This window comes from Heliangelus exortis, chromosome 1 (assembly GCF_036169615.1).
Source record: "Heliangelus exortis chromosome 1, bHelExo1.hap1, whole genome shotgun sequence".
NCBI classification, from domain to species: Eukaryota; Metazoa; Chordata; class Aves; order Apodiformes; family Trochilidae; genus Heliangelus; species Heliangelus exortis.
The window spans coordinates 138,638,041-138,662,807 of record NC_092422.1 but is presented as its reverse complement, the minus strand read 5'-3'; the positions used below and the strand labels follow the sequence as shown (position 1 = coordinate 138,662,807).

At 45.2% G+C, this 24,767-nt stretch overlaps 1 protein-coding gene and 1 long non-coding RNA gene across 5 annotated transcripts; one reads left to right on the top strand and one right to left on the bottom strand.

Annotated features, from left to right (window-relative positions):
• The first annotated feature begins 1,551 nt into the window (after positions 1 to 1,551).
• On the top strand, positions 1,552 to 22,303 carry LOC139787777 (single-stranded DNA-binding protein, mitochondrial-like). Of its 3 annotated transcripts, XM_071727104.1 has the most exons (16): positions 2,565 to 2,924; positions 5,896 to 6,092; positions 6,942 to 6,990; positions 9,447 to 9,619; positions 10,244 to 10,365; positions 11,615 to 11,761; positions 12,550 to 12,651; positions 12,975 to 13,060; positions 13,926 to 14,096; positions 14,180 to 14,322; positions 16,901 to 16,937; positions 18,417 to 18,477; positions 19,416 to 19,556; positions 20,445 to 20,532; positions 20,768 to 20,856; positions 22,138 to 22,303. In XM_071727104.1, exons 1-16 carry the CDS (start codon positions 2,580 to 2,582, stop codon positions 22,182 to 22,184), a joined length of 1,998 nt encoding a protein of 665 aa, XP_071583205.1. In that variant the 5' UTR covers positions 2,565 to 2,579; the 3' UTR covers positions 22,185 to 22,303. The 3 variants fall into 3 exon arrangements, with proteins under 3 accessions (XP_071583189.1, XP_071583205.1, XP_071583197.1); XM_071727088.1 differs by lacking the exons at positions 16,901 to 16,937; positions 18,417 to 18,477; positions 19,416 to 19,556; ... (1 more) ...; positions 20,768 to 20,856; positions 22,138 to 22,303 and adding an exon at positions 15,214 to 16,463 and having other exon boundaries at positions 1,552 to 2,924; XM_071727096.1 differs by lacking the exons at positions 2,565 to 2,924; positions 5,896 to 6,092; positions 6,942 to 6,990; ... (5 more) ...; positions 13,926 to 14,096; positions 14,180 to 14,322 and adding an exon at positions 16,661 to 16,773.
• Positions 5,855 to 8,822, bottom strand: LOC139787789 (uncharacterized). 2 transcript variants are annotated; one of them, XR_011722701.1, is made up of 3 exons: positions 8,058 to 8,759; positions 7,715 to 7,854; positions 5,855 to 6,060 (listed from the first exon to the last, which is right to left on the bottom strand). It is a non-coding gene; the product is annotated as an uncharacterized lncRNA (long non-coding RNA). The 2 variants fall into 2 exon arrangements; XR_011722700.1 differs by having other exon boundaries at positions 7,715 to 8,822.
• Positions 22,304 to 24,767: the final 2,464 nt, after the last annotated feature.

Genomic DNA, 24,767 nt, shown 5'->3' with positions numbered 1-24,767 from the left:
AAGATGCAAGATGAAAGAGTTCATTCCTGCTTAGGAAAATGTATACTGACAATAAAGCCTGAGGGGGGGAAAAGAAAGTATTTCAGATGGGACTGAAAACGGTGGTCTGAAAGAGTTTAATTGCTGGGTTATTAATTAAAATGCAGTTATGGGGACTAAAGGCGTTAGCTTTTCAGATTTACAATGCAATATTAGTATCCAAGGCTCAAAATGCTGAACATCTGATTAATACAGTCAGATCACAGCAGTACTAAAGTGGTTCTGCCATAGTATCTCAGTTGGCCAGATGCTGCAGAGACAGCTTTTCACAGCAAAAAGCAGCCAGCACCAGCACTCCCAGGCTTTTGGACCTTGCTCAAGGTAAGGCGCAGGGAGATGCAGCAGCTGCATTGCAGGAGAGAGTCTGCATGGCAGCAACAGGCTCTGTGCCTGGAAGAAATATTTCAACCTCTGGGCCAGATGCAGCAATAAAACCAAGATGGAGTTCCTGGCATGTCCTCCTAAAACAGCTTTGGTGGCCTGTATTGCAACCAAATTGCTAATCACAGGCCTAACAGGTCACTTCAGAGACCTGTGTGGCCACCCTTTCCATTCAAAGAGCAGGGCTGAGACACCTCAGGTTGACACATCTTTTTATTTTCTGGAGGCAATTCCTACAATGTGTATGGGAAAGCACAAACTGGTTCTGGCATCTCTCCTGGGATGCAGCGACTTCCAATTTCTGCATGTCCTTCTAGAAGTTTTCTTTGGTGCTAAGAAAAAAGTCTGCTGTAACCTCGTTGCCCAAAGCTCACTCTGGTCCCACTTTAAAGCAGGGGATCAGTCATGGAAGGATCCTTGTTTTTCACAGTGTTGCAGCAAGAGGAAACATAGACCCCTTCTCAGTGAGTGGCAGAGCCACCCTACCTGTGGAGCTGCCTTCACTGATGCAGCCACAGAATCACAGAATCATAGAATTGGCTGGGTTGGAAGGGACCTCAGAGATCATCAAGTCCAACCCTTGATCCACTACCACTGCAGTTACCAGACCATGGCACTGAGTGCCACATCCAGTCTCTTTTAAATATCTCCAGGGATGGAGAATCCACCACTTCCCTGGGCAGCCCATTCCAATGCCTGATCACCCTCTCAGTAAAGAAATTCTTTCTAATGTCCAACCTAAACCTGCCCCGGCACAACTTGAGACCATGCCCTTTTGTCTTGCTGAGAGTTGCCTGGGAAAAGGGACCAACCCCCCCCTGGCTACCCCCTCCTTTCAGGGAGTTGTAGAGAGTGATGAGGTCTCCCCTGAGCCTCCTCTTCTCCAGGCTGAACAGCCCCAGTTCCCTCAGCCTCTCCTCATAGGATCTGTGCTGGAGTCCCTTCACCAGCCTGGTTGCCCTCCTTTGGACCTGCTCCAGGACCTCAATCTCCTTCCTAAACTGAGGGGCCCAGAACTGGACACAGGACTCGAGGTGTGGCCTCACCAGTGCTGAGTACATGGTTCTCCCTCCTCGAGCCCTCAGGGTGGGAACCCAAACAAAAACTTGTGTGTGGTGGCTAGATCTGAAGTTTGGCATGTTATAAATTATGCTACTAACCCCTCCATGCAGGCTGCAACCCTTGCCCAAACTAACACACAACTAAACAAAGGAGGTGAAATTCAGCCTTTAAAGAAGGAAGCACAGTGCCCCATCACCACAAGCCTAATCTCTTATCCAAGTAAATCCCACAAAGGCTGCTGCATCTCTGATGGGATTAACATGGAGCAGACCGGCTGTCAGCAAACATCACCTCCCCATCAGCCCCAGGAAGCTGGAGGAGGGAAAAGCCTGCAAAAGCAAGGAGATGACTCAGAGGGAGCCCTGGCTCCCTGCAGAGCTGATTGCAGGCCCAGCAAATCCACATCCATAGCAAAACCCCTCAGCCACCAAATCTCCTAGGCACAGGGAAAGGTGCACAGGTGCTTCCAATCTCCAGATGTTTCCCATTAGCAATGGCCCAAGTGTGGTGGGTTGGTTATAAATGTGCCAGGGCAGGAGAAGGTTTATTTGTAGGGTTATCTGGTAACTGCTTGGGGCACCTTCTGCTTTTACAGTGGTATGTAGCATGGGTTCTTTTTCTCTGGTTGTCAATTTTAAAGTAGAAAAGGATGAGGGGGAGGTTGGTGTGTGTTGTTCTGATAAGAACTGATAGCTCTGTTTCTAAGTGGGATGAAAGTACAGGTGAAGTATTAGTGGGTGGAGAGGTAGCCCTGGAGACTTCCAGGGAAAAGCAGTGATTTCTGAGTCGTGTCTGACTTGCACCACCAAGGTGAAAAGCAGATTCTGTTGTTGTTACATGAACAGTTGCTGAGTGGATTTGAATTTGCTAATTCTGGGGTACTCTTCCTTATCCAATGCTATCAAATTATACCTATGAGTGACCATAGCTTCTGTGTATGTGAGGCTGAGATGGGAGAGTGCATGAAGTAGGCAAAACTAACACCTTTGATAAGGCAAGGAAGAGGGTGGTTACTCTGCCTGTGTAATTAATGCTATCTTCTCTCTCTTACAGAGTAGGCTGGTATCAGCTCTACCTGTTCTGTGTCATATGGTGAAATGGATGACTGGGAAAACAGCAATGAATTCATTCAGCGACTGGATTTTTCCAGTTGTGGTGAAGACAGCGAAGACATAAGTGTACAGGAGGAGGAGGAGGAGGATGAGGACTTAAGCTTGAGCCCCACCAGGAGCTGCCAGCTTCATGAGTGGGAAGAGAGCAGTCCCTTGGCAGCAACTCCTCAGAGAAACCTCAGTGAGATTTACTTGAGCAGGACAAAAGCCTCTCTGAGTCCTACCCTGAAGCCTTCCCCGGTCGTGAACAGGAGCCGGGGTAATGCTGAGACCCCACTGCATATCACCTGGAAAAAGCTGCAACTCTGTGACACCCCCCACACTCCCAAGGTAATGCCATGTGCCTTGTCTGTGTCTGACCAGGCAGACAGGCAGGGTCTGTGGTGTTGCTGGGTGGTGAGGGTTGTTAGCTCTTTGGGAAGCACTTTTTAAAAATGTTACTGGTTTTAGTTTAGTGTCTTCTCTTAGAAATCTGGACTGTGAGCTGCTTAGCTATGGAAAGGTTTATTCTGTGGGTGTAAGTAGAAATCTTTGTGCAGGAGAAAATGTCTTGGCTCTTTCCAAGCTGTTGTTAAAACCAGTTAGTTGGCATCAGTCTGACTTGAAAAACCCCGAGTAACCATGTGCTTTGGCTGCCTGTGTGTCCTTTACGTCCTCCTTAGGGGAGCAGACATCTGTAGCATCTCTGCAGGAACTGTGCACTGTGCTCCCACAGAGAAAAAATCATTTCTCTTCAAGGAGCTTCTCATTCCAGGGAGAGCTGGGAGATAGGCAGCTGGCCTGACTGCTCTGTTCAGCACATTTCGGACCCAAGTGGGTTTTCTCTTGAAAAAGAAAGTTGTAAATAGCTTTCTGGAGGGGATGTGCCTGGTCTGGTCAGTCTGCATTGCCTCCAGCCAGGTTGCTTTCTTGTGCTGTTGACTCTTTTTGTGAGAAACTGAGCTGTTCAGTGAATTTGAGAAGAGACTTCCCAGTGTTTAGGGGTAACAACCCCTGTGGAAACAGTAACAAATCAATGTGTGCTTGTGGAGGAATGGTTAGCCAGCCATCCTGGAAGTCACTGTCCTAAAATGAAACTTAGTTTCATTTTGATGACCTAGTTTATTGGCAGAAAGATCCCAGCCCCTGTTTTGTCTGAGGCTTCTCATATGGATTATAATCCAACAACTTCTGTCTTCTGTAAGCACAAGTGGAGACTTGGTGCCAGCTTCTCTGTTCCTGGATTATTTTTGTTGTGTGCACTGGCTTCTAACATTCAAAACTTGCAGTGAAATGTAGCTTTTTTTCAGTCTTCTCTCAATATTCCTGCTCTGGTGATGGACCAGTTGCTCCTTTGCAAGGCACAGAAGATTTGTCCATTAAGTACTTCTGAGCTAGGATTTGACTTCTGTCCTCCTCCAGAAACCTGCATATGTGGGGAGAAGGATGAACCTATGGCCACATATGACCCACTGCAGACATTTACTGAGGACTGGCCTGCCACTCTCCAGGAGAAAGTGGTTCTACGTGGCATCACTCATTTCTTCCAATGACCCTTTGTAAGAAAACCCCCTGAATCTCATCTGAAAACAGATGGGAGGTCTGGAATCTCTCTTTCAGACCAGATGGTAGTTTAAGATGCTTCCAGTGTGTGCTCTGCTGCAGATAAGAGGTCTTCTGGGTGCCTGAAGACGTGTTGCCTGTGGTTCCTCACCTTGTAGCCCATGAGTGGCAATTGCACTAAATCAATTTAATTTCCTTTGCTATCTTCTGGGAGAAAGGTCTTGGTTTCAAAGCATGCCTAAAGGGCCCAAATCTGCCTATAAATGAAGCTGGAAGCATTGATCTTGGAACATTTAAAAGTGAGAGAGAGGGTAGGAGCGAAGCCACGTCCATCTGCAGACAGATGAGCACCGTGGCCCCAGCTAGGATGTGTAGAGGAGAGAGATTATTGTATTTTGTGGCCCTACCCAATCCTGGAAGAGATTGCTGTAACTAGTTGTGGTGGCTGCCTTTCTCTGCATGGTATCAGATAATGTTACAGGAACCAGGTTTGCTTGATTATGCACTAGAGTCCTAGTAGAGCAGATGGAAAATCCATGTGTACAGGATTAGGCTGCAATGGTATTTTAGATTCCTTTCTTGACCTGTGGCTAGACTAGAATGGAGCCACAGTTCTACAGAGCTGCTTGGCTGCTGAATTAAAAACTGACCAAAGCTTGAGAAAGTGATCAAGAAGCACTTTCAGTGTCAGAGGAAACCAGTATTGAACTTCCAAGTACCATATAGAAACAGAGGGATGTCCTAGAAATAGCCATATCAGTGAGTACAGCATCAGGTAGGTGGATGCAGGATACTGTATGCAGCTCTAGGGTTTTTCAAAAACTTTCAGTGGGATTCTGGAGCCACATCTTCACTCAAGAGAGAGACCACTGTTGGACTGAAAGGTATCTTGATCTTCATGACTCAGAGTTCTGGATTCTTGAAGGTCTTTTAACTGGAAGAAAGATATGTTGAAAGCCATTTTAGACGTTCCACCACTCACTTGAAGCTGATAAAAGTTAAAAACATATTTTGAAAAGCTGATGGTTACTGAAGGGAAGGGAAATCATGGAAAGTAAGTAGGTTTTTCAGTCTTTAGATCAAGACTGAGTGCTTCTCTAAAGTAATGCTGTATTCATCCGAAGGATTTGGACTAGATGAAACCGCATGGTTTCTCTCTTCTGTGGAAAGATGAACTATAGAAAATCAAGAGGTTCTTTCTGAACTTAGATTCCTGCAACTCTTCTTCTTCCTGGAGGAGAACTGTTTTCTTGTCACTTTGTCAGTAGCCAAAAATATTTCTACCAACTTCTCCTATACTAATGCTGCTTATTGCTGGGGATCCAGAAGAAAACTTGGGTGATGTTCTGTCTCATCCTCTGACAAACCTATCCTGACCAAACTGCTGTCATGTCCATGCTTGACAGAACCAGGTCTTCTCATGTTAATGGAACATATGATGTGATTCCTGTGTCTCTGTAGGTAGGACAGATGAACAGCTGGCTCCTCTTTAGGACTGTGCTTGTCGAAGTGGCACTACAGGCTTCACCCACATAAACAGGGGATAGAGTCTGAGAGGGTTTAGTAACAAATGTAATACTTTGTGGAAGGAGAAGTAAACTCTCAGGACTAAATTAGAGATGCAGGGTTTTAGTGAATTGGCTGTTCTGAGGCAGTGAGTTAAGTTCTTGCTTTTCAGGAGAGGAGGGATTTTATTCTGACAAAAGGCAACCAAATACTTTTGCTGGTTTATCTGCCACTTTATTTTCCTTCAATACAGAGCCTGTTATCAAAGGCAGCTTTCCCTTCATCTGGGACCAAGGCCCAACCAAAAGGCTTCCGACATCTGAGATTTACTCCTGGTGCTGACTTAGCTGACCCTACTGGAGCTCCTCGTGTCAACATTAACCCCTTTACACCAGAATCCTATCGACAAATGCTCTTCCTTCCTAATGGCAAGAAGACCAGAGGACAGCTGTAAGTCAACTATTCTTAATAGGCTGGAGGGAGACTGAAGGAGTTAAGTGATGATAGATATGTTTAGTACTTTATATGCTATCAATGACTCACTTCCATGGTATTCATTGGTTCAGAGCAAACGTTAGCAGATATATGAAGGTAATAGAAACATAAATAAAATCAACTATTTCCTTTGATCTCCCACTTACATTTCTGAACAAGAGTTATCCTTAGTGCTGTGGCTGCAGGAGAAACTTGTATTGCTTTCTTTTCAACTATGGGCAGAGTGGAGCTTCAGTCAGTTGTGTATGTGCCCACAATTTGGAAGAAATTATGTGCATGCCTGTAAGTTACACAGCTTTTAAGATAGGTGCAGGCCACTGCTAACCTGCAAAAGATCTGGACCTGTTCTGGGTTAAACAAGATACAAGCTTAGTCAAGTACCTGTGCACTGCAGTGACATTCAGCTTCTTTCATAGCCTCAACTGTAACAGCTCCTTAGTTGAGTATCCCCCTTGAAAGCACTGTGCAAGAGGTATCTCCTTCACTCCAGGAGCTTGCTGTAGCTTCACCAGTAGGAAGGTGACTGGGAGAATGATGCCCTTGAATGATGCTACTCTGTCCTGTGAGCAGTAGTGAAGTTGGTATGTGGAAGCTTTTTTAATGGAAAAGATGACTTCCTATCCCAGGACTACAGTTTCTAGGGCCTCAATTGGGAACTCATTGTGTATTAACACTTTATGAAATACATCTGTAATTAAACTAGGGAGCATGGTTTGAAGATTCTTTTGAAAAAATGTTTTCATTTCAAGTCTCAGTTGGGCTGCTGCACTGGAATGATACACCCAGACTAAATTTCTGTTATAGGAAGGATTCTGATCCAAGAAAACGGATAAAACGAGAGCTACCTACAATGGTGAGTGTCTGTATTTACCCCACAGCAAAGATAAGATGCTAGTAAAGATTTTGTGTTAATTTATTCTGCTATTGGAGTATAAATACCCCCGAGTATAAATCAGGGTATTATGACAGAGTATGAATACCTGTGACAGGATAATTCCAAGCTGAATGTTTCATGTGAATGTTTGAGACAAAAACATGGTAAAGATTCCTTTCTCTAAAGGAAATTTGTACTAAAGCAGAGCTTAAACTTTGACAAATAATTCTAAAATTCACTGAGTTTCGTCAGGGGGTCTTTTCATTTATGTTCCTCTAGGGAAACTATTGCTATATTATTGAGTGTATTATCTAGTGTAAACAGTGACTGCCTTTGTGGTTTGAGGAAGCAGGTGTATTGCTGTTCCTATGAAGCAGTGTACTGAGCATCTTTGGGCATGAATGGAATGCGGCTTTCGTGCTGCAAATAACATATGGGCCTTCATTTCAAAAACAAAGGCTGAGTTGAAGAGCTCTGACATGGAAAAGTTTGCCATTGTGACTACTGCAGCTTAAACTTCTGAAGCAAGGTGGCAAAGTCTGTGCTCTCCTTCAGTAGGTAAACCTCAAGCTGAGGGGTGTCTGTGCCTAGGGGTTCAAAGGAAGACCCCCCCCACATCTTACATAGCTACAGGATGGCAAACAGTGTCCAACAGCACAAACCCAAATTCTCTTCCTGTTGCCAATGCTTGTACTTTTCTGACAAAACTCAGTGGTGGAGTGTGTTGGCTGCACAGGGCATGGTAAGAGGTCCCCCATCCCATCCCCCAGCTATGCTGGCAGAACCTGGGAACTGGTGTGGGAATCCATGTCCCACAGCAGTCTTCCTTCTTTCCAGTTCTATCTGTGGGGAAACTACTCATCCAGCTGGCTTCTGGAAAGCAAGCCAAGCCTAATTAAATGCTTGCGTTCAGATGACGTAAAAAAAAAAAAAAAAAAAATCGCAATTTTTCTGAGTAGCCCTATTGAGGGAATTGCCTTGTGCAAGGAGATAGAATTGTTCATTGTAATTGGGAGTAATTAGGCTCACTAGAAGAATACTGGTACCCTCTAGCCGAGGAGACTGGTATTGCAGAAAGCCTTGGTCTCCATGGGGAAACTACAGTTGCAGAGTCAATCTGTTGCCAGGTAACTTCAGGGGCTGTGACAATCCTTTTCCTTAGAAGAATGCCTCAAATAACTCGAGACTTTCAGAAATATTATTCTGCTCGAGTGCCAATTAGATTATTTAATATAGATATAGAAGTGTGTACCAAGAGCTTTTTAAGATCCTGTAAAATACATCTGCCTTATGAAATATAACCTGTTATGAAGGGCTGCTGGTTTATATGGGCCACATCTTACTGCCTGTCATGACCCACTCTTTACCCCCACCATTTACTGCCTCAATAACAGCAGTGGTTTCATCATGCAACAGGAGCCACCGTTCTGTAAGGGCTGCAGGAGGAATGAGGTAAAAAATCACTTAATCCACTTTCTTGTTGTTCACTTCATGCTCCGCTGCTTATCTCTTTTTCTTATCTCCCTTGCCAGGAGACATCACTCTTCAGGCAGTAGCTCCTATTTCCCTAGAGAACCATTATTGTAGCAATAACAGTGTTGCAGCTGTTGTGCAGGCTTTCAGCCTTTAGTGGAAAAGTGGCTCCTGGAGAGAAATGCTGGGAATACAAATAGATACACTGAGACCTGCTAATGTGCCAGCAGTCAACAGCTGATGGGCTTTAAAGCTGATGAGAGCCTGAACTGATTCAGAGTGTCTGCTGCAGGCAACCTTACCTGCCAGAGTAAAGCAGTTCTTACCAGCACAGAGTATAAAGCATAGCTGGGGCCACCTTAGCCAACACACCAAGCTTCTCTCCTGAGCTCAGAACAGGCAATGGCTCTTATTTAAGCACAAATTCAGTATATTGACACAAATTGAGTCCAGTTCAGTTGCACTGGACTTTCACCTACCATGGCTGGTAACAGGTCATCTTGAGTCTTCTTGAGGCACAAGTCAAGTGTTTTCTTGCTGCTGACTCCAGCCTTGGATCAAGGAACTGGGCAGGGCTGGCAAGAGAAGAGGTGTGATGATAGCAACCCAAGGAGGCTTAGGTACATACAGCAGCCTAGACTGCAGTTATCCTTAGCTGCAATTTATACCTCTATTGATATCAATTCATTATTTTAAAAACCAGAATTAAAAAAAAAAAAAGTATTTGCCCTAGTCAGGCCAAGATGGACTTCATTGGGTGGTCAGAACAAACCACAATGTGCCTAAGTAAAAGGTGGCATTTCAAGAAGAACTGGAATGCCTGGATGAGCATCGAAAATGGGAGAGGGAGCAACATGGGTGCTCTGTGATATCAAGTGTTACACAGCCCTAAAAGCATAACAGATGTTGTTATCTAAGTCTTTCAACTCAGATTTATCTTTGCTGTTTTTGTGATCTTGTAGAGATACCCTCTGAAAGAGAGCAATATGGTTTCCCGCTACAAGAAGGAGTTCCTGGAACTGGAAAAAATTGGTATGGGGGAGTTTGGCTCTGTCTACAAGTGCATCAAACGCCTTGATGGATGTGTTTATGCCATCAAACGCTCCAAAAGGCCTCTGGCAGGATCTTCAGATGAGTGAGTGTGCTGGCTAGAAATTGCCAGTTGAAAATGACGGGCATATTCTTGGGAAGTGTGATGGGGAAGGGGGAGTGTGGATCTAAAGGTATCTTCTGAGGGGTGGCATGAGCAAAAATTGGCTGCTGTTGCTCTCACAAGTAGCAGTTGGGAGAGAGGGGGAGGTTATCCTGTTAGGACTGTTGGGTGTAAATATCTGAGAAAAGGACGAAGTCACATGCATTGCAAAGTGAGATGACAGCTCACCTGAACTTCTCAGGTCCATCACCATATAGTTTATCTGTGGTATGTTCCTGCCCTGCTCTACAGCCAGCACTGCTCACATCTGTATTGACCAGCTAGTGCTGTCCTGCATGCTGAAGTCATTGAAGGTGCCTTTACCTCTTTAACAAAATACTTGTCAGTAATTATTTTTCTGACAGATGCTCGCACATTTGAGCAAGGGCAGGTTTTTCTTCAGCACCTGTTAGAGCCAGTATATCTTTGTTTAGGACTTTCTCCTGGGTTTTCAATTTTGGTTTCCCTTTCTCAAGCCAGGCTGCAAGCCAGGCCTCCTCGTGTGGTCCCAAGCAGCACCCTGGCACCCTGTCACCACTGCTTTTTTTTCTCTATGTGCTTCTCCAGGCAGCTGGCACTGCGTGAGGTTTATGCTCACGCTGTCCTTGGGCACCACCCCCATGTTGTGCGCTACTATTCAGCATGGGCAGAGGATGGCCACATGATTATCCAAAATGAGCACTGCAATGGTAAGAGCTGTGACATTATTCAAGGCTGGGATCTGGGGATGGGTGCAGTTAGTGCCTTTTGTACTTAAATATGGGCCATTTTGGGGCAAAAGGCACTGGGGCTATAGTTTCATGGGAAATCCAGTAAGGGCTCATCGTATTTAGACAAAGCTCTGAATGGTACCAATGTTTTTCAAGTAGTGGATACCCTGTAATCTGTGGGATTTTCAAACTGTTTCTCTGAGTTGGCTGGCCTGGAAAAGTGCTCCCCCTGATGCTGCTTTGAGCAGTGTCTTGGACTGCCCAGGTAAAACCTGATATGAGAGACACAGGAGTAGCTAAGTGAAGTGCCATTGAAAACAAACCCTTCCTAAAGAAGGGAATAATGATTTGAAGAGTGCCTACCTGGTTGTGATGGAGGCACCTTACATCTTGGCTAGAGGAAAGAGCTCAACAGTTACAGAGGAGCAGTGCTAAATGAGGTAAATCATGAATGGGAGTGCTGCAGGCAGGGTGGTAGGCTCTTGGGTTTGCCCTTGGCCATACCACTGTTTGCCAGACACTGGAAAGGACACATCTGGGTACCAGAGGAGCTGAAGGCAAATATGTAGCTCCTCTTTCAACTGCTGCTGCAGTCTTGAGGCTCAAAGATGAGTGGTAAGAACTGTTTGGAATAATGACTGAAAATCTGATGGAGTTAACCTGGAAATGTGGTGGTCATTGCTGCAGCATTGATGCATTCCCTATGTTCTAGCAGATGAACATCAGACTAAAGCAGGCTGATGGGGAGAAAGACCATGGTATTTGCTAGTCCTGAAATAGCCAAAGCACCTCAATGGGGACCCACAAAATGCTATTTCTGTGTCAGATGTTGTGTCCTTCAATCAAAAAGTTGTTAGTGGGAGCTTAATTTCCTTACTTCAGCATGCATATGAATGCCTTCTGCCTGTAAGCATGTTAAAAGTAATTAACTTTTCCCCTATTAACTTGCAGCATCAGCATCACTACTAGGTCAGCCATTTTCATGCTGCAGATTGTACTGAAGCTGCTTAGTTGCTGACAAGCAGGGAGCTGGGTTCTCTGAGGCAACAGAAAGGCTGAAGCCAAATGGTGATGTCCAGACCTGATCACTAGAGCACAGATAGCTGGTCTGGTAGGGGTTTGTCTCTACCAAGTCTGACAAGTGCTCTGGGCAATAGTTTCTACTCAGCTATTTCAAACGTGCTGCTCCAAATTGTTCTCTGGTCTCGGACTGACTGTTTTCACCTAGGAGGGAGTCTCCAAGATGTGCTACTGGAAAATGCAAAGCTTGGCCAGTATTTCTCAGAAGCAGAGCTGAAAGACATACTGTTACAAGTCTCAATGGGGCTAAAATACATCCACAACTCTGGCCTTGTGCACCTGGATATCAAACCTAGTAAGTATAGTGCTCTCCTCCTTGGTGGAGGGTCCTCCAAGTGAACTGCCAGGGGTAGGATCTGAAGTTGGTCCTTCTGACTGGACCTATTTCAGTGCTTCAAAGGAAAGAGGATCTTGCCCTAAGAGGTGAATGTCTTCTGAGCTTTTTTGTTTTGTTTTGTTTCCATCTTTCCACTACTGCTGCTCTAAAACTGAGCCTTCTCTGTTAGTTGACAGCATTTTACTTCTCATGATCTTCATAATCCTGGCTCATCTATGGGAATGACTTTGATGCTGGTGGGGCTAGTGATGCTGCTAATGAAGACAGGGACTTCCCTATTTGCTGCTGTCTTGTTGCACAGCACTTGGCCTTTGTATGTGAGAGCTTGAGAGAGAAGTGAATGTTTATTGTACCTATCCTGAGGGTTAAGTTCCTGCAAAAAATATTAACAAGCTTTCCCCTTTGCAGCTGAGGATGGGAATCACTGGGGCAATGCTCCTCTCCACAGCTATATAGTTTCAGCCTTATAGTGGAACTCCATTTTCCTGCTGGAGTTGTACTTCAGGCTTGAGGCCCAGAAAAGTTTATTACAATAGGATATTTTATGCACGAGATACAATTGTCTTCTGCCAGCAGTATTGCTGAATACATGAGCTGGGCAGAAAGCAGAGGGATGGAGGGAAGAGTGCATAGTTTCTCTGTCTGAAGTCTTAACTAGCTTGATAGGTGGGATTTTGACAGATTTGTCAGGCTGCTGCAGTCTGCCTACTGATACAGCACTATTGCTGAACTTCACTGTCTTGCAGGTAACATCTTCATCTGTCACAAGCTGGTAGTTATGAGCCCTGATGGACAGGAAGAGAGCGACAGTGAAGATGAATTCTCTTCTGGTGTGGTTTATAAGATTGGTAGGTTTTAGGTCACTTTACAACTGGCTTAAAATTAGGGCTGCTTGATACAGCTCTGTCCTGCTGGCTGAAAAGACTTGCAGACAAAACTGATGATATAGTCCTGAATTACTCTGCTGCTTACCAGAATTGACTCCTCTAAAGAGACAAGTCCATGAAAAGTCATGTGCTTGTTTCCAAGCCCAGATTCCTGAGCAGGAGCAAGCTGGGTCTCTAACTCAGTATTTCCTAATTTTTCTGTTGGTGCCCATAAAATGCAGGATTTTACTCATGGAAGAGATCTACATTTGTTTGTGTTACTAATCACTTGTTCTTTGTCTCAGGTGACCTTGGCCACGTGACATCAATAACTAACCCACAGGTGGAAGAAGGAGACAGAAGGTTTTTGGCCAATGAGGTTTTGCAAGAGGTAGAGCTGCTGGTGGGGTGGGGAGAGCTTCCCTGGTGTGCAGTCATTAGACTGGCATATTCCTTGCCTTTCCTCCTCTTCTTGTGTCTGATCTGGCTGTGAACTCAGCAAAATTAACACTCAATTAATAGTATAGGCAGGGGTCTTGTCATGTAAATACCCAATATATTTCATAAGTCAATTTATCATGAGGCTAACACAACTATTCTACTTGCAAGAGATGAATGGAACTAAACATTTTCAAGTTTGGAGACATTTTATGTTATGCACCCAGCTGAGATTAGACTGCTGGATGTGACTACTGAGGAACAGATGCACCCAGACAAATGTCTTGTACAGCAAGTGCTGGTCAGGTAGGATGGAGAGGTGAGAGGAATAATACACCTCTTAAACTGGCTGCAGTTTTGCCACTCTGGGCTGTGAACAAAAAGGGAATCTGTATGTAGCAACCAGCTTGGATGTGTTCATCACCTCAGGTATTTAAGTGACAGCATCTTTTTGTGCTGCAAGTGGATTTAGGAACTGTCAGTTCAATATATCACAGGCAGTCTTTAGAACAAATTGGACATGGCTAGCTTACTGCCTTGTGGTGAAGGCTGCAGACATACATTTTTTGGGCAATCCTCTGGATTTGCTACACTGATCCTGATGTGAGTTGGAAGCTCCTCATGACTGGGTGAAGATGATATTAGTTACTAGTACTACCTGCTATTGAAATCTTTATCCAAAAGAGGAGAGAAAAACTAATGGGGATAGTGAAGGCAGTCTTATACTTGTTTGATTGCTTCCACTGGTATCCCACCCCACATTTGTTCAGTCCAGCAAGACAATTCCCTCTGTATAACTGTTTCTCTTCTCTCTGCAGCAATATTCCCACTTGCCAAAGGCAGATATCTTTGCCCTGGCACTCACGGTGGCTCTAGCAGCTGGTGCGGCCCCGCTCCCTCACAACGGGACCATGTGGCACCACATTCGCCAGGGCAATATCCCCACCATCCCTCAGAGGCTTCCTCTTGCCTTTTTTGAGCTCCTCCAGGTGAGGAAGTAGCCTTGAGAGGATGGAGGCTTTTTTAGTTGTGACAGAGGGAGTATTAAACTCTGAATTGCTTTGCTTTCCAGCTCATGATTCATCCTGACCCCGTGGAAAGGCCTTCTGCCACAGCTCTTACTAAACACCCAATTCTGTGTCCTTCACGTGGAAAAGCTGTGCAGCTCCAGAAGCAGCTAAATGTAGAGAAGTGCAAGACTGCCATGCTGGAAAGGTAAGGCTGGCTTGGGTATGAGAGGGAGAAGACATGAGCAGAACAAGTGCTGCTCACCAGGCTTGACTGTAGGATTTTTGTGTTGGGAGACCCAAGGTGCAGAAATGCCCAGTCAGTTCCTGTACCTGGAGCTGGGAGGGTGATGGGGCTGTAGCGGGGACCTGTAGTGCCCTAGCAGCTGTGGTTTGCCTCTGGCTATGAGGAACTGTCTATACTAGAGCAGTGAACTTGTATGCTGGTGTTGGAAAAGGGTGATATATGCAGCCAGTGGCCAGATGAAGAGTTGATCCTGCACTGAGAATGGTCTAGCACCTCAGAGACATGGGGTGGTGGCAGATGTCCTTTTTCCCCTTGTTCCTTCTCACATTGCTGTTGGCAGTAATGTTTCGAGGTGCTGGGATCTATGAATGGCCTCACCCCCCTCTCTTAGTGCAATGATTGGCTGGGAAATAGGTTTTCCAGTACCAGGAGAGCATATGCCCTGTGAAAGCAGCAAGCACTGGGGGAAAAGGCAATGGAAAAGAAGCATGTGCCTTTATTATGTATTTCTGCTGCATGAGATGGTGCTGTGATTCAAGTCCTACCACTCACAAATATTTGGAGCAATGGGAGAAAACAGAGCTAGGGGCTCTTCATACTGGTGCCATTATGTTGCTTACCTGGCTTGTAGTTTTCTTTTGGTACACCTTTGAAGCTGCTCTGTTCTGAAGTAGAAACTCTAGAGATAGAGCAATCTGTCACCCTCTAGGATGAAGAGGGAACTTTTCCAGAAATGCTGGAGTACTTCAGTAACCTTGTTGTGCAAGATTGTCCATAGCTTTCTTCTGTAGCTGATGGGGATTTGTGTATGATGTGGTTTTTTTCCCTCTTCCTTCCATCTCCCCCCTGCAGGGAACTTAAAGCTGCCCGCCTTGCCCAGACCCTCATGAAGGACCAGCCCTTAGGAAGTGCCAAGTTGCAAGAGTCTGAAACCTCTTCTAAGCAAAACAGCAAACGCCTGGTGGGAGGGAAGAGCTGTCGCTCTTTTAGCTTTACTTTGGGTTACTGAACTTTTGTGTTGTCCAAAAAGCTCTGCATGCTAAATAGCCCTGTGAAAGCAAGAAGGTTTGCACAGACTGATGCCCCATATTGGTTCTCCCTGTTGTGGTTTTTGGTTCCCTCTTCAGTTATGATGTTGGCTTAGGGAAGAATGACTGTCTTACAGGTGTCAGATCATGGGATCTAGAGCTGTTGTCCTCAGTCTTGTTTAATTTCTGGTGTAACTAGTCTTCCAAATGAAGAAGAGCTTTGCCATACAAGGGAAAGGATGGCATTCCTTCTACTTCCCTCTTTGTTTTGTTGGGGCCTATTATTGATGATGATTTTTGTGGTTTTAATGTTGCTCCAGAGAGGAAAAAGTGGCTGTTATGTGGAAGCAGCATCTACAGCTGGGTCCTCATGGAAGAGAGGAGGTAGAAATGACAGTGAAATGTATGTCAGGAGGCAGACTGGTTACACAGCAGTCCTGGTGGACTTGGGGTGCCACCGGAGTGGTATTTCACTGACAGGGACAAAAAGGAAAACCCTTCTGAGTCAAGGGGACTTTACTAGTGGAAGCAGAAGGAAAACTTTCTCTGTCTTAACTTTCAGCAACAAGCACAAACCTGTGCCACTGGTTAAGCTTTTGCAGACTTGTCCCTGATGCCTGATCTTGTTTTATGTCTGTCAGGGATTTCTTGCTCAAAGCTGGAGAGGTAGCTGTGTGAGGAGTGCTGCAGGCAGCAGGGCTCTGCTTCCCCTTCCACAGGACCCGCTCGTGGTGCGAGCGGCCTGACAGCAAGGAAGCTGGGAAGGGTTTGTTTGGGGTTGGTTTTTGTTTGTTTCTTGGAGTTGCCTTGTAATATGCGTGTATATTTGATATTTATTAACCCTTCTCGCTCACTCCCACCACCGTGGATTGTCCCTTTCCGGGCCCTTGCCAGGGGTGTCTGGACACAAGGGGCTGCGTGGCTGCCAGGGAGGGCGTGTGGTTTGCCACTCGGTTATGTTCAGATTTTTTTATAAAAGTTCGTTTTCCAAATGCCGGGCGGCGCGGGCGTTTGAAGTGTTTAGATCCTGCCTCTGGAGAAGCGAAACGCGCAAATAAAGATTTTAATCCTTTTTACCTACGCCCGCCTGGCTTTTTGTTTTCCCCTTTGGGCCTCCTTCCCCATCACCCCAGCGCCTCTCACTTCCTCCCCCGTGTGACGAGGAGGGGGGGGGGGGTGAGCCCTCTTTTCCCGCCCCGGTTACAGAGCGGGTTCGGTGCCTGCCCCCCAGTCCACCCCACGCCGCCCTCTCCGGACCTCGTCGAACCGGGCCGCGGAAGCGCCGGCGGGGCAGAGGGTCGCGCTTCCGGCCGGACCCGCTTTTCAGAGGCCCCTCTCGCTTCCCTTTCCGCTTCCGGCAGACTGCGGGGCTGCGGCGGGAGAGGTGCAGAGGGCGGGGGGTCGGACGGGACCGGGCGGCGGGGGGGGTGGGGGTATGGGTGAGGGTGGGTGACGGCGGTGGGGTTGGGGCTCCCACTGGCGCGGCTTCAGCCCTGCTTTTCCTTCCGCAGGCGCGGCGGCGGCATGTTGCGGCGACCGGCGTGGCAGGTAGGGGCTGTGCGGGGAACCGGGGCCGTGGTGGCGATTGGACCGGGGCCGTGGGGGTGGCGGAGGGAAGGAGAGCGCTGAGGTTTGAGTCGTGAGCCCGGCGGGGGGTTGGGCCCTGGCTGTGCGGCCCGGAGTCCCCGCTGGGGACGGGGAGAGGGCGCCTAAAGCCCTCCCACCCCCGGGGAGGCGGTGAGAAGGAGCTCCCGCCCCTCTCAGGCCGCCGCGGGGTTGTGGTAACTTTCTTGCGGCGGGGCTCGGTGTTGGCTGCCGCCCCCCGTGTTCTGACGTTAGAACGTGTGGGGAGAACCGAGGATTCTGGGCCGCCGAGGCCGAACCGGCGCTCTGCTGCCGGGCCCTGCGTTCGCAGAGCCTCCCCTGAACTACCTGCCAGCCGGTTTCCCTACACGAACCCTCCGTAGCTGCAGGTGTCTTTAGTGCAGCTCGGAAAAAAAGGACGTATTTAAAGATCTGGCTGATACATGGAGTGACTCTTAAGTGGTTTGTGATCAGGGAATAATACAGACATGCAAACCAACTTCTGTTTTGCAAGCTGTGCTTCCTCTGGTTTAGTTTGACACGGTGGTCTGCCTCATCTTCCTTTTAAACTTTTTGTTCATCTCCTTTTTGTAGGAGATGAACGTTTCTCCAGGTTCCTGCATGTGGGCCTCTTGCAGAGGTGTCTCAGGGCTTTTCTCCTCCTTTTTCTAGGACATAGTATTTGCCAGCATCAAGCCAGTTCCTTTTCTTGCATGTGTTTAGAATCATAGAATCTGCTGAGTTGGAAAGGACCCATCAGGATCATCAAGTCCCACTCCTGTTGCTGTGTAGGGTACCCTAAGGATCACACCATGTGCCTGAGAGCATCATCCAAATGCTTCTTGAACTCAGGCAGGCCTTGTGCCATAACTACTTCCCTGGGGAGCCTATCCCACTGCTCAACCACCCTCTGGGTAAAAAAATTCTTCCTTATATCAAACCTAAACTTCCCCAGCACGTTTTCCTGCCATTTCCTCGGGTCCTATCGTTGGTCAACAGAGAGAAGAGGTCAGTGCCTGCTCTTCCTCCTTTAGTGAGGAAGCAGTAAGCAGAGTGTGGAGATTTTTGTGGCACTGATTTGCTCTTTCCTTGGGAGCAAAGGGTTTATCAGTGTGTCATGCTGCTTATGGTGGCATTTTGATGACATTTTGGGCATATATTGTTAATCTTTGAAGTGAAGCAGAAAGTTGATGAAGCTATCAAAACTGTGCTTGCAGTTTCCAAAAACCAAAGCCCAGCCAACTAGACAAGCCCCTGGTTCAGCTCCTCCTTACGTGCTACAGAAAAACAGTAGTTACTGCATGCCACAAAAATAATTGTTTGGTCATTCTTTTTCCTAGGCAGCTTCTACTTTCAAAACCTCTGTAACTTTGGAAAACAAGGTGCAAAGGCACGTGAACAGTAGTCATACTTTATGAAACTGACATTTGTCTGTTCCTTCAGGTGCTTCGACAGTTTGTAAGACATGAGTCTGAAACAGTTGGCTCCTTGGTACTTGAAAGATGTAAGTAGCTCCTCAGATGAAGCTTAGCTGTTACTCTTGGTTGTCTTTCTCTGTTTTAGAATGGCTGAAAACATAGCAGGAGAGAAATGGCAATTTTAGCTCCTAAATGCAGTAACTAAGAGCGTGTTGTTTCAAACACTTTTGCATAGCTTCCTATATGGCCTTCATCAAGTCAAGGAGCCCTTAAGGGGTGAGAGAAAAAAAAGAAAAAAAGCTCTGATATGTGGTATAACCTGTACTGCAGTAAAAGGCAGGTATTCAGTGCTGTATCAGTGGCAGGGACTCAGGTAAGCTACTGTCATGTTTGCTAGTACACCTGCATTAGGGTGTCTTGTGCTTTTTTTCTCAGTCTCTCCTGTATGCCTGGGGGACTTGTTTGGGTGCTGCTGCTCCTGCATGATTTGTTCCAGGTGTACACTTCAGATTTCACCATTCAGTTCATGTGCTCATTGTGCACATGGTGATCCCCTGACCTCTTTGAGTTGTCCTTCAACAAGGAGAAGGAATAAATTGTGTCGACCTAGTCCTGGTACCTGTGTAAAAACTCGTGACCCTGTAGTTCAGAGGACAGGGTGTAATAATACAACTTTGCTGCTCTAAAAGTATTGGTTTAGTGACAAACAATGGAATGCTGTGGTTTCATCATAACAAAAAAAAAAGTCAGATGAGTAAATGCAAAAAAAGTGAAAAAGATGACAAAGGAACAGAAATAATAAGGAATCTTTTAGCTTTCTAAATGAGCTATGATAGTATTGTACAGGCACAGTCAACCATCTGCAGGGCCTGAATAAGCCAAAAGTCACAAGGCTTGAAGATGGTTTAGAAGTGGTGCAGAAAATCATGGTTTTGGCCCTTGACAAAAGTTGCTGAGTTACAACTTGCCATGATTAGAAACATTGTAATTTATCTGTATATATTTTTACTGTCTTTCCTTTCAGCCATGAATCGTGTTCAGTTACTTGGGCGTGTTGGACAGGACCCTATCATGAGGCAAGTGGAAGGCAAAAATCCTGTTACCATATTTTCTCTTGCAACCAATGAGATGTGGAGAACAGGAGACAGTGATGTAGGCCAAGGAGGTGAGTCTGCAGTGAGCAGCCTGCTTCTGCCATGTTCCATGGTCGTGTTTGCATGTTCAGTAGCACCACACTTTGTCTTCAGGCTGCTGTGTAAATCTCTTGGGTGCAGGGAAGTTCGTTTGACGTTCTCACTGATCCTCAGCAGCATGTAGTGAATAAAGATCTGCATGTCAGCCTTCCTCTGGAGAAGAGGAAAGGGTGTTGAGTTGTTAGTTTTTCACTGTGGGGGTTGCCAGAAATGTAACAAGTTCCATTGGGATACTGCTGGTATCCCAAGAAGAGGAAAAAGAAACCAACCCAATCCTGATAGGTTTTCTATTTGGTTCTTCCATCAGTCTGCAGCTACAGGAGACTTTTTTTTCCTCTCAACTTTTGGTCAATGAAGAGTGTGTAGGAGGGGAAAAAATTCTTCTATGAGCACTAGCTTCCAGGAAGACTGATCATAGAATCATAGAATCATCTGGGTTCTGAGCCAGAGACCTCAGAGATCATCAAGTCCAACCCTTGATCCACTACCACTGCAGTTACCAGACCATGGCACTGAGTGCCACATCCAGTCTCTTTTTAAATATCTCCAGGGATGGAGAATCCACCACTTCCCTGGGCAGCCCATCCCAATGCTTGATCACCCTCTCTGTAAAGGAATTCTTTCTAATGTCCAACCTAAACCTCCCCTGGCACAATTTGAGACAACTTGATCTCTTGGTCTGAACTGTGCTTCTCATGATACTTCAATTTGGACACAGATGAGTGGAAAACAGAGTTCTAGTATCGAGTGGGGCAAGGCTTTTCTTTGAGAAACACCAACTTAATTTGAGAAGCTGATTTCTGAGGCTTGGCTCAAAAAGAGGATTTGGCATCCAACTTTGCTGTTTTTATGTAACTTAGGTGATATCAGTCAGAAGACAACATGGCACAGAATCTCTGTCTTCAGACCTGGCCTCAGGGATGTTACTTACCAGTATGTGAAGAAGGGGTAAGTGAATAACAATGTGGCTGAGGCTTTAATGCCTTAATTGGTTGATTGTAATAATTATGGTGAGTAGGAGCTATACTGAAAAGTAGTGCCTTAAAGTAAATTAGTAGAGCCACTAAACAAGTGAGACAAAAGCCTTTGTATTCAGAATATGGAATAGAGGAGAAAACAGCCTTACAGGTCTCTGACCAGAAGCAAATTCTTGATTTGGGTTTGTTTTTGTTTTGTTTTCCAGTTCTCGAATCTTTGTTGAAGGGAAGATAGACTATGGTGAATATACAGATAAAAACAATGTGAGGAGGCAGGCCACAACAATTATAGCAGGTAAGGAACAACATAGCAATGCCTGTCGTGTTCTTTCTTCCACTTCCTCTCTGCTTTGACCTTTGAAATAGAGCTTCACCCTCTCAATCCACACTTGGGGATTTTGGGAAGATGAACAGGCTCTACTACTGGGTGTCCTCTGGCACTGCTGGTGAAGACACTGAGAGCAAGTAGTTGCAACCTGTTGCATTGTTTGCTCACACAAAGCAGTTGGTGCAGCAGGTAGATACTGTGTGTTTTAAGAACACTGGTATGCAGTACTGCAGGTCAGGCAGATGCCTTTCTAAGCAAAAGAGTTTTGTAGATTTCTCTTGGTCTGGCAGGGAATTTTTTCTTCCTGTTTAAGACTGAGGGCTTCACTAACTTGAAGGGCCTTGTATGAAAGATCTTCTGTGTGGGGATAACTTGATGGAGAATTTAAAAGACCTCAGCCTGGTAGCCAGTAGTGGTGAGGAGAGCACCAAATAGAGAGGAAGATTATTTGTCCCTTGGGTAGATGGAATGAAGAAGAGAACTGGGAAAGTTTCTCATTGAGCCTTTAAATAGAGTGAGCATCCCACATCTTTACTGTGGGTAGAGCCACTATTTGTGGCTTCTGAGGGAGGGCTAAAATAATAGAGCAAACATTTCTGTTGCACAAATGTATCTAAAAAACCCAAAGATGCACCAATGGAGAAGGAAAAAAAACCCATGATTCTGGAGGTTTCTTCTCTGTGGCCTCTTTGAAACAATAGTAACCAAGCTTTCACATGAGCAGTTCAGCTGGCAGTGCTGCAGGTTGCTATTCAACAAATTACTGAAGGGGTGAAGCAAGTCTTTAAAAATTAATATTTCTTCTTTGTGTTCAATATCTCTAGTCTCAAGGTGCTTTAGAAATTACTGAGATTTGATGAAATGTGAGGTTCCTGTAGTTCCTGTAGAGGTTGATAACATGGTAGTGCATACTGAAAATGACAATAGAAAGGGAATTAGCTGTAATGGGTAGAGATGATAGTCAAAGTCTCAAACTATTATTTCAAAGTTTGTTATCTTTGTCAAGCAGCTTTTTATTAGGTTTAATGCAGTTGTTTCTAAGTATGTGTGATTGCCTTGAATTTTCAGTGTTTTGGGGAGATAAGAGCAAAAAACCGTGAATTGGACAGTGCTTTATTTTAGGAGCTATTCTGTTTTGAAATATGCATCTTTGCAGCTTATTTTAACACAAATAGGTTGTCTTTGTGGGTGGGTGGGCTTGCAACAGGGCAAAGCAATCCTAAAGATTAATTTTTTTGTTTTTTTCAGATAATGTGATTTTTCTGAGTGATGGTAGTATGAAAGATAAGGTGTGAGGCCGTTAGTGCTTGGACCCAGGCCATTTCATTCCTTTTGTTTTATGAAGCTTCATAATTCTGTAATCATGTGTATTGCTGTAGTTTCTTTAAAAAATAAATAAAATGTTTGATACCTACAGGGGTATCTCTGTGTTTTGTTTTGGTTCTCCTGTGTGCTTTCTCTCTCTTCATCTTTTTGTTTGTTTGTTTTTTGGGGTTTTTTTGTTTGTTTGTTTGTTTTTGTTTTAAGAGAAAGGTAACTCAGGCAGCTATATTCTTGAGATGGTGGATATATGAATGGAAATCACCTGTTGAACTTTCAACCTGTTGAATTTTCAAACCTTCTGCCCTTGGCTGCCTTCACCATCTCTCTTCTGTCTTGAGGGGCCTGACAGCCTAATCATCTTTCACTGTTAATGTCTCTCCTCTGTTCCATAGGTGTCCTTTTCCACTTTTCACTAGGTGAGACAACTAGACAGTAAGTTTAAAGCAGAGCCATTGCCCTTGACTGGTGCACAGCTTGCAGCTCCTCTGTCACAGACTAGGAGGAAGCTTTCTGTGATTGCACATTTGCATCTGCCCCTCCATGGATCATCACATTTGATTAAATCAAGTGTTGTCTTCCACCAAACCTTGTTTTGGTCATATACTTAGGTCTTTATTATGGCATTTGACATGAACATTATCATCCCAGTATCTTGTGAGGGTGCTGTTTGACATGATCATCATAACATGAACATTATCCCAGTATCTTGTGAGGGTGCTATGGCTGCTGTTTGCCATCAGGAGGAGCTGGAGGAGTGGCTGCCTTGGCTGTTCCTTGCCCTGCGATCATGTGAAAAACGTTCCTGGTCCGGGATTCTCTGTATAATGTGGGAGTGGCATTTAGTTTGCTTTAACTTCGTTTTCTTGTCAGGAAGACTGAGAATTATTAGTACTGCTAGTGAAAAATCACACAAGTAAAAGGAGTTTCATTCTTTTACTTGTAGGAGTGGTGGCATTCCCACTGGGAATATCAACAGGAAAGGGAAAACATTAGAGGTGACAATTTCCCGCAGTCAAAGCTGGTGGAATTTTGTATCTCATCTCTCTCCGAGTCCAGTACAGAATGTGCTTTTTTACAGTTTTTACAGCTCTTCTCCTTTAAATAAATAAATCAGTAAATCCTGCTTCTATGAACATTAAGTTCTACCAAAAAACTCTTGCAGTTCAGCATCTATTTCTGGTTGAAATTCATGCTTTAACTAGCATCCTAGCCTCTGTCACTGGCATGTGTGGGTGTTAGATGTACTGGAAATGCTTAGCTACTTTAAGTGGTGCCTTTTTAAGTAGAAAGTTTGGACTTAATTCTGACTTAGTTAAATCCCTTAACCACTTTGTGTTCAGTCTGAGGCTGTTGTGCTACTGGGAGAAATTGTGACGGTGGACTTTTAGTAGTGATCCAGATAACAGTTTGGGTTTGGTCTGCACAAATTTTGTCTTTCAGCTGAAAGCTGGGGTTTGTCTTAAGCTTCCTTTGTATCTAGGAGGCCTGGGGTGAGCCTGCTCAGCCTCTGTTTAGCAGTTACCTCCTTTTACTGTGCTCTGTTGTGGTGGTGGAGCTCAACACAGCTTGTGACAGTGTCTGCTTTGAGTTTGGGAGCTGGTTTTCTATTCCCAGCTCCAAGTAGAGTCAACAGCAGTGCTTCCCTTGACTGCTGCACATGGAGGGGCCAGAGCTGCCAGAACTCCTCTCAGACTGCTGAATGGCTCATGCTAATCTCTGCCCTTGGCTCAGGATGGGGACAGAGCTGGGTGTGGGATTAGGTGCCAACAAAGAAAATATTTGTTCAAGAACTTCCAACTTTTCTTGCTTTTCTGGTTGCTCTGTTTAAAGTTGCTCTTTAAAGACTGAATCTGCTACAGGGACAGCGTGCACCTACGTGGAGAACCTGCTGTTTGAAAAGTGATGTGATATTTTGAGTGTTCCACACTTTTGCATTAGGGTAGATTTTCACAAATTATTCTTCATTAGTAATCCATGTAATTGCAGAAAAACAACCAGTGGCAAAGGTATCTTGTGCGTTCATTTCCCATGTCTGCTTTGATGCTATGGGGCAAAGTTACTCTACAACTATGTAATTTTGGTTCTAAGAAAATGTGGTGTGAAATCAGTGTTCCTACAGCATCTGTGTTGGCTTTTTATGTCTAGGTACTTGTTCTACGAAGAAATGTAAAAAAATGGAAGTAGTGTCTACCGATTTAAATACAGTGTTACCTTGTTTATAGTTAGGCAATGAGTGTTTTTCCCTGCTGTCCCTTGATGTCATTCAGCTTTTGCTTGTCTATGTTAACCTCTTGTGTAAACTGGATTAGGCAAACTCTGATTGCTTGCATCAACCAGGACACTTAGAAGTGTTTGACCTTTGCAGGGAATTTATTTTGTCTTTATGGCAATCGATTGGAAGAGACAAAAATAGGTATGATTTAACTTGAAAATGACAGAGCATTTTAAACAAGTTTTTGGAGCATTTCTTAACAGACCTGAGACAGAGCTATTCTGGTTTGATACACTGCTCAGTTATTTCTGTCAAGCTGGTGTAAGGTGTAGGAAACTCCCTT

Bases quoted from the DNA above. Each gene is read 5' to 3' on its own strand.
- LOC139787777 (XM_071727104.1), top strand. From the start codon at position 2,580: ATGGATGACTGGGAAAACAGCAATGAATTCATTCAGCGACTGGATTTT. The intron at 6,093-6,941 runs GTAAGTCAACTA...TTTCTGTTATAG, and splicing joins AAGAAGACCAGAGGACAGCT to GAAGGATTCTGATCCAAGAA. The intron at 10,366-11,614 runs GTAAGAGCTGTG...GTTTTCACCTAG, and splicing joins CCAAAATGAGCACTGCAATG to GAGGGAGTCTCCAAGATGTG.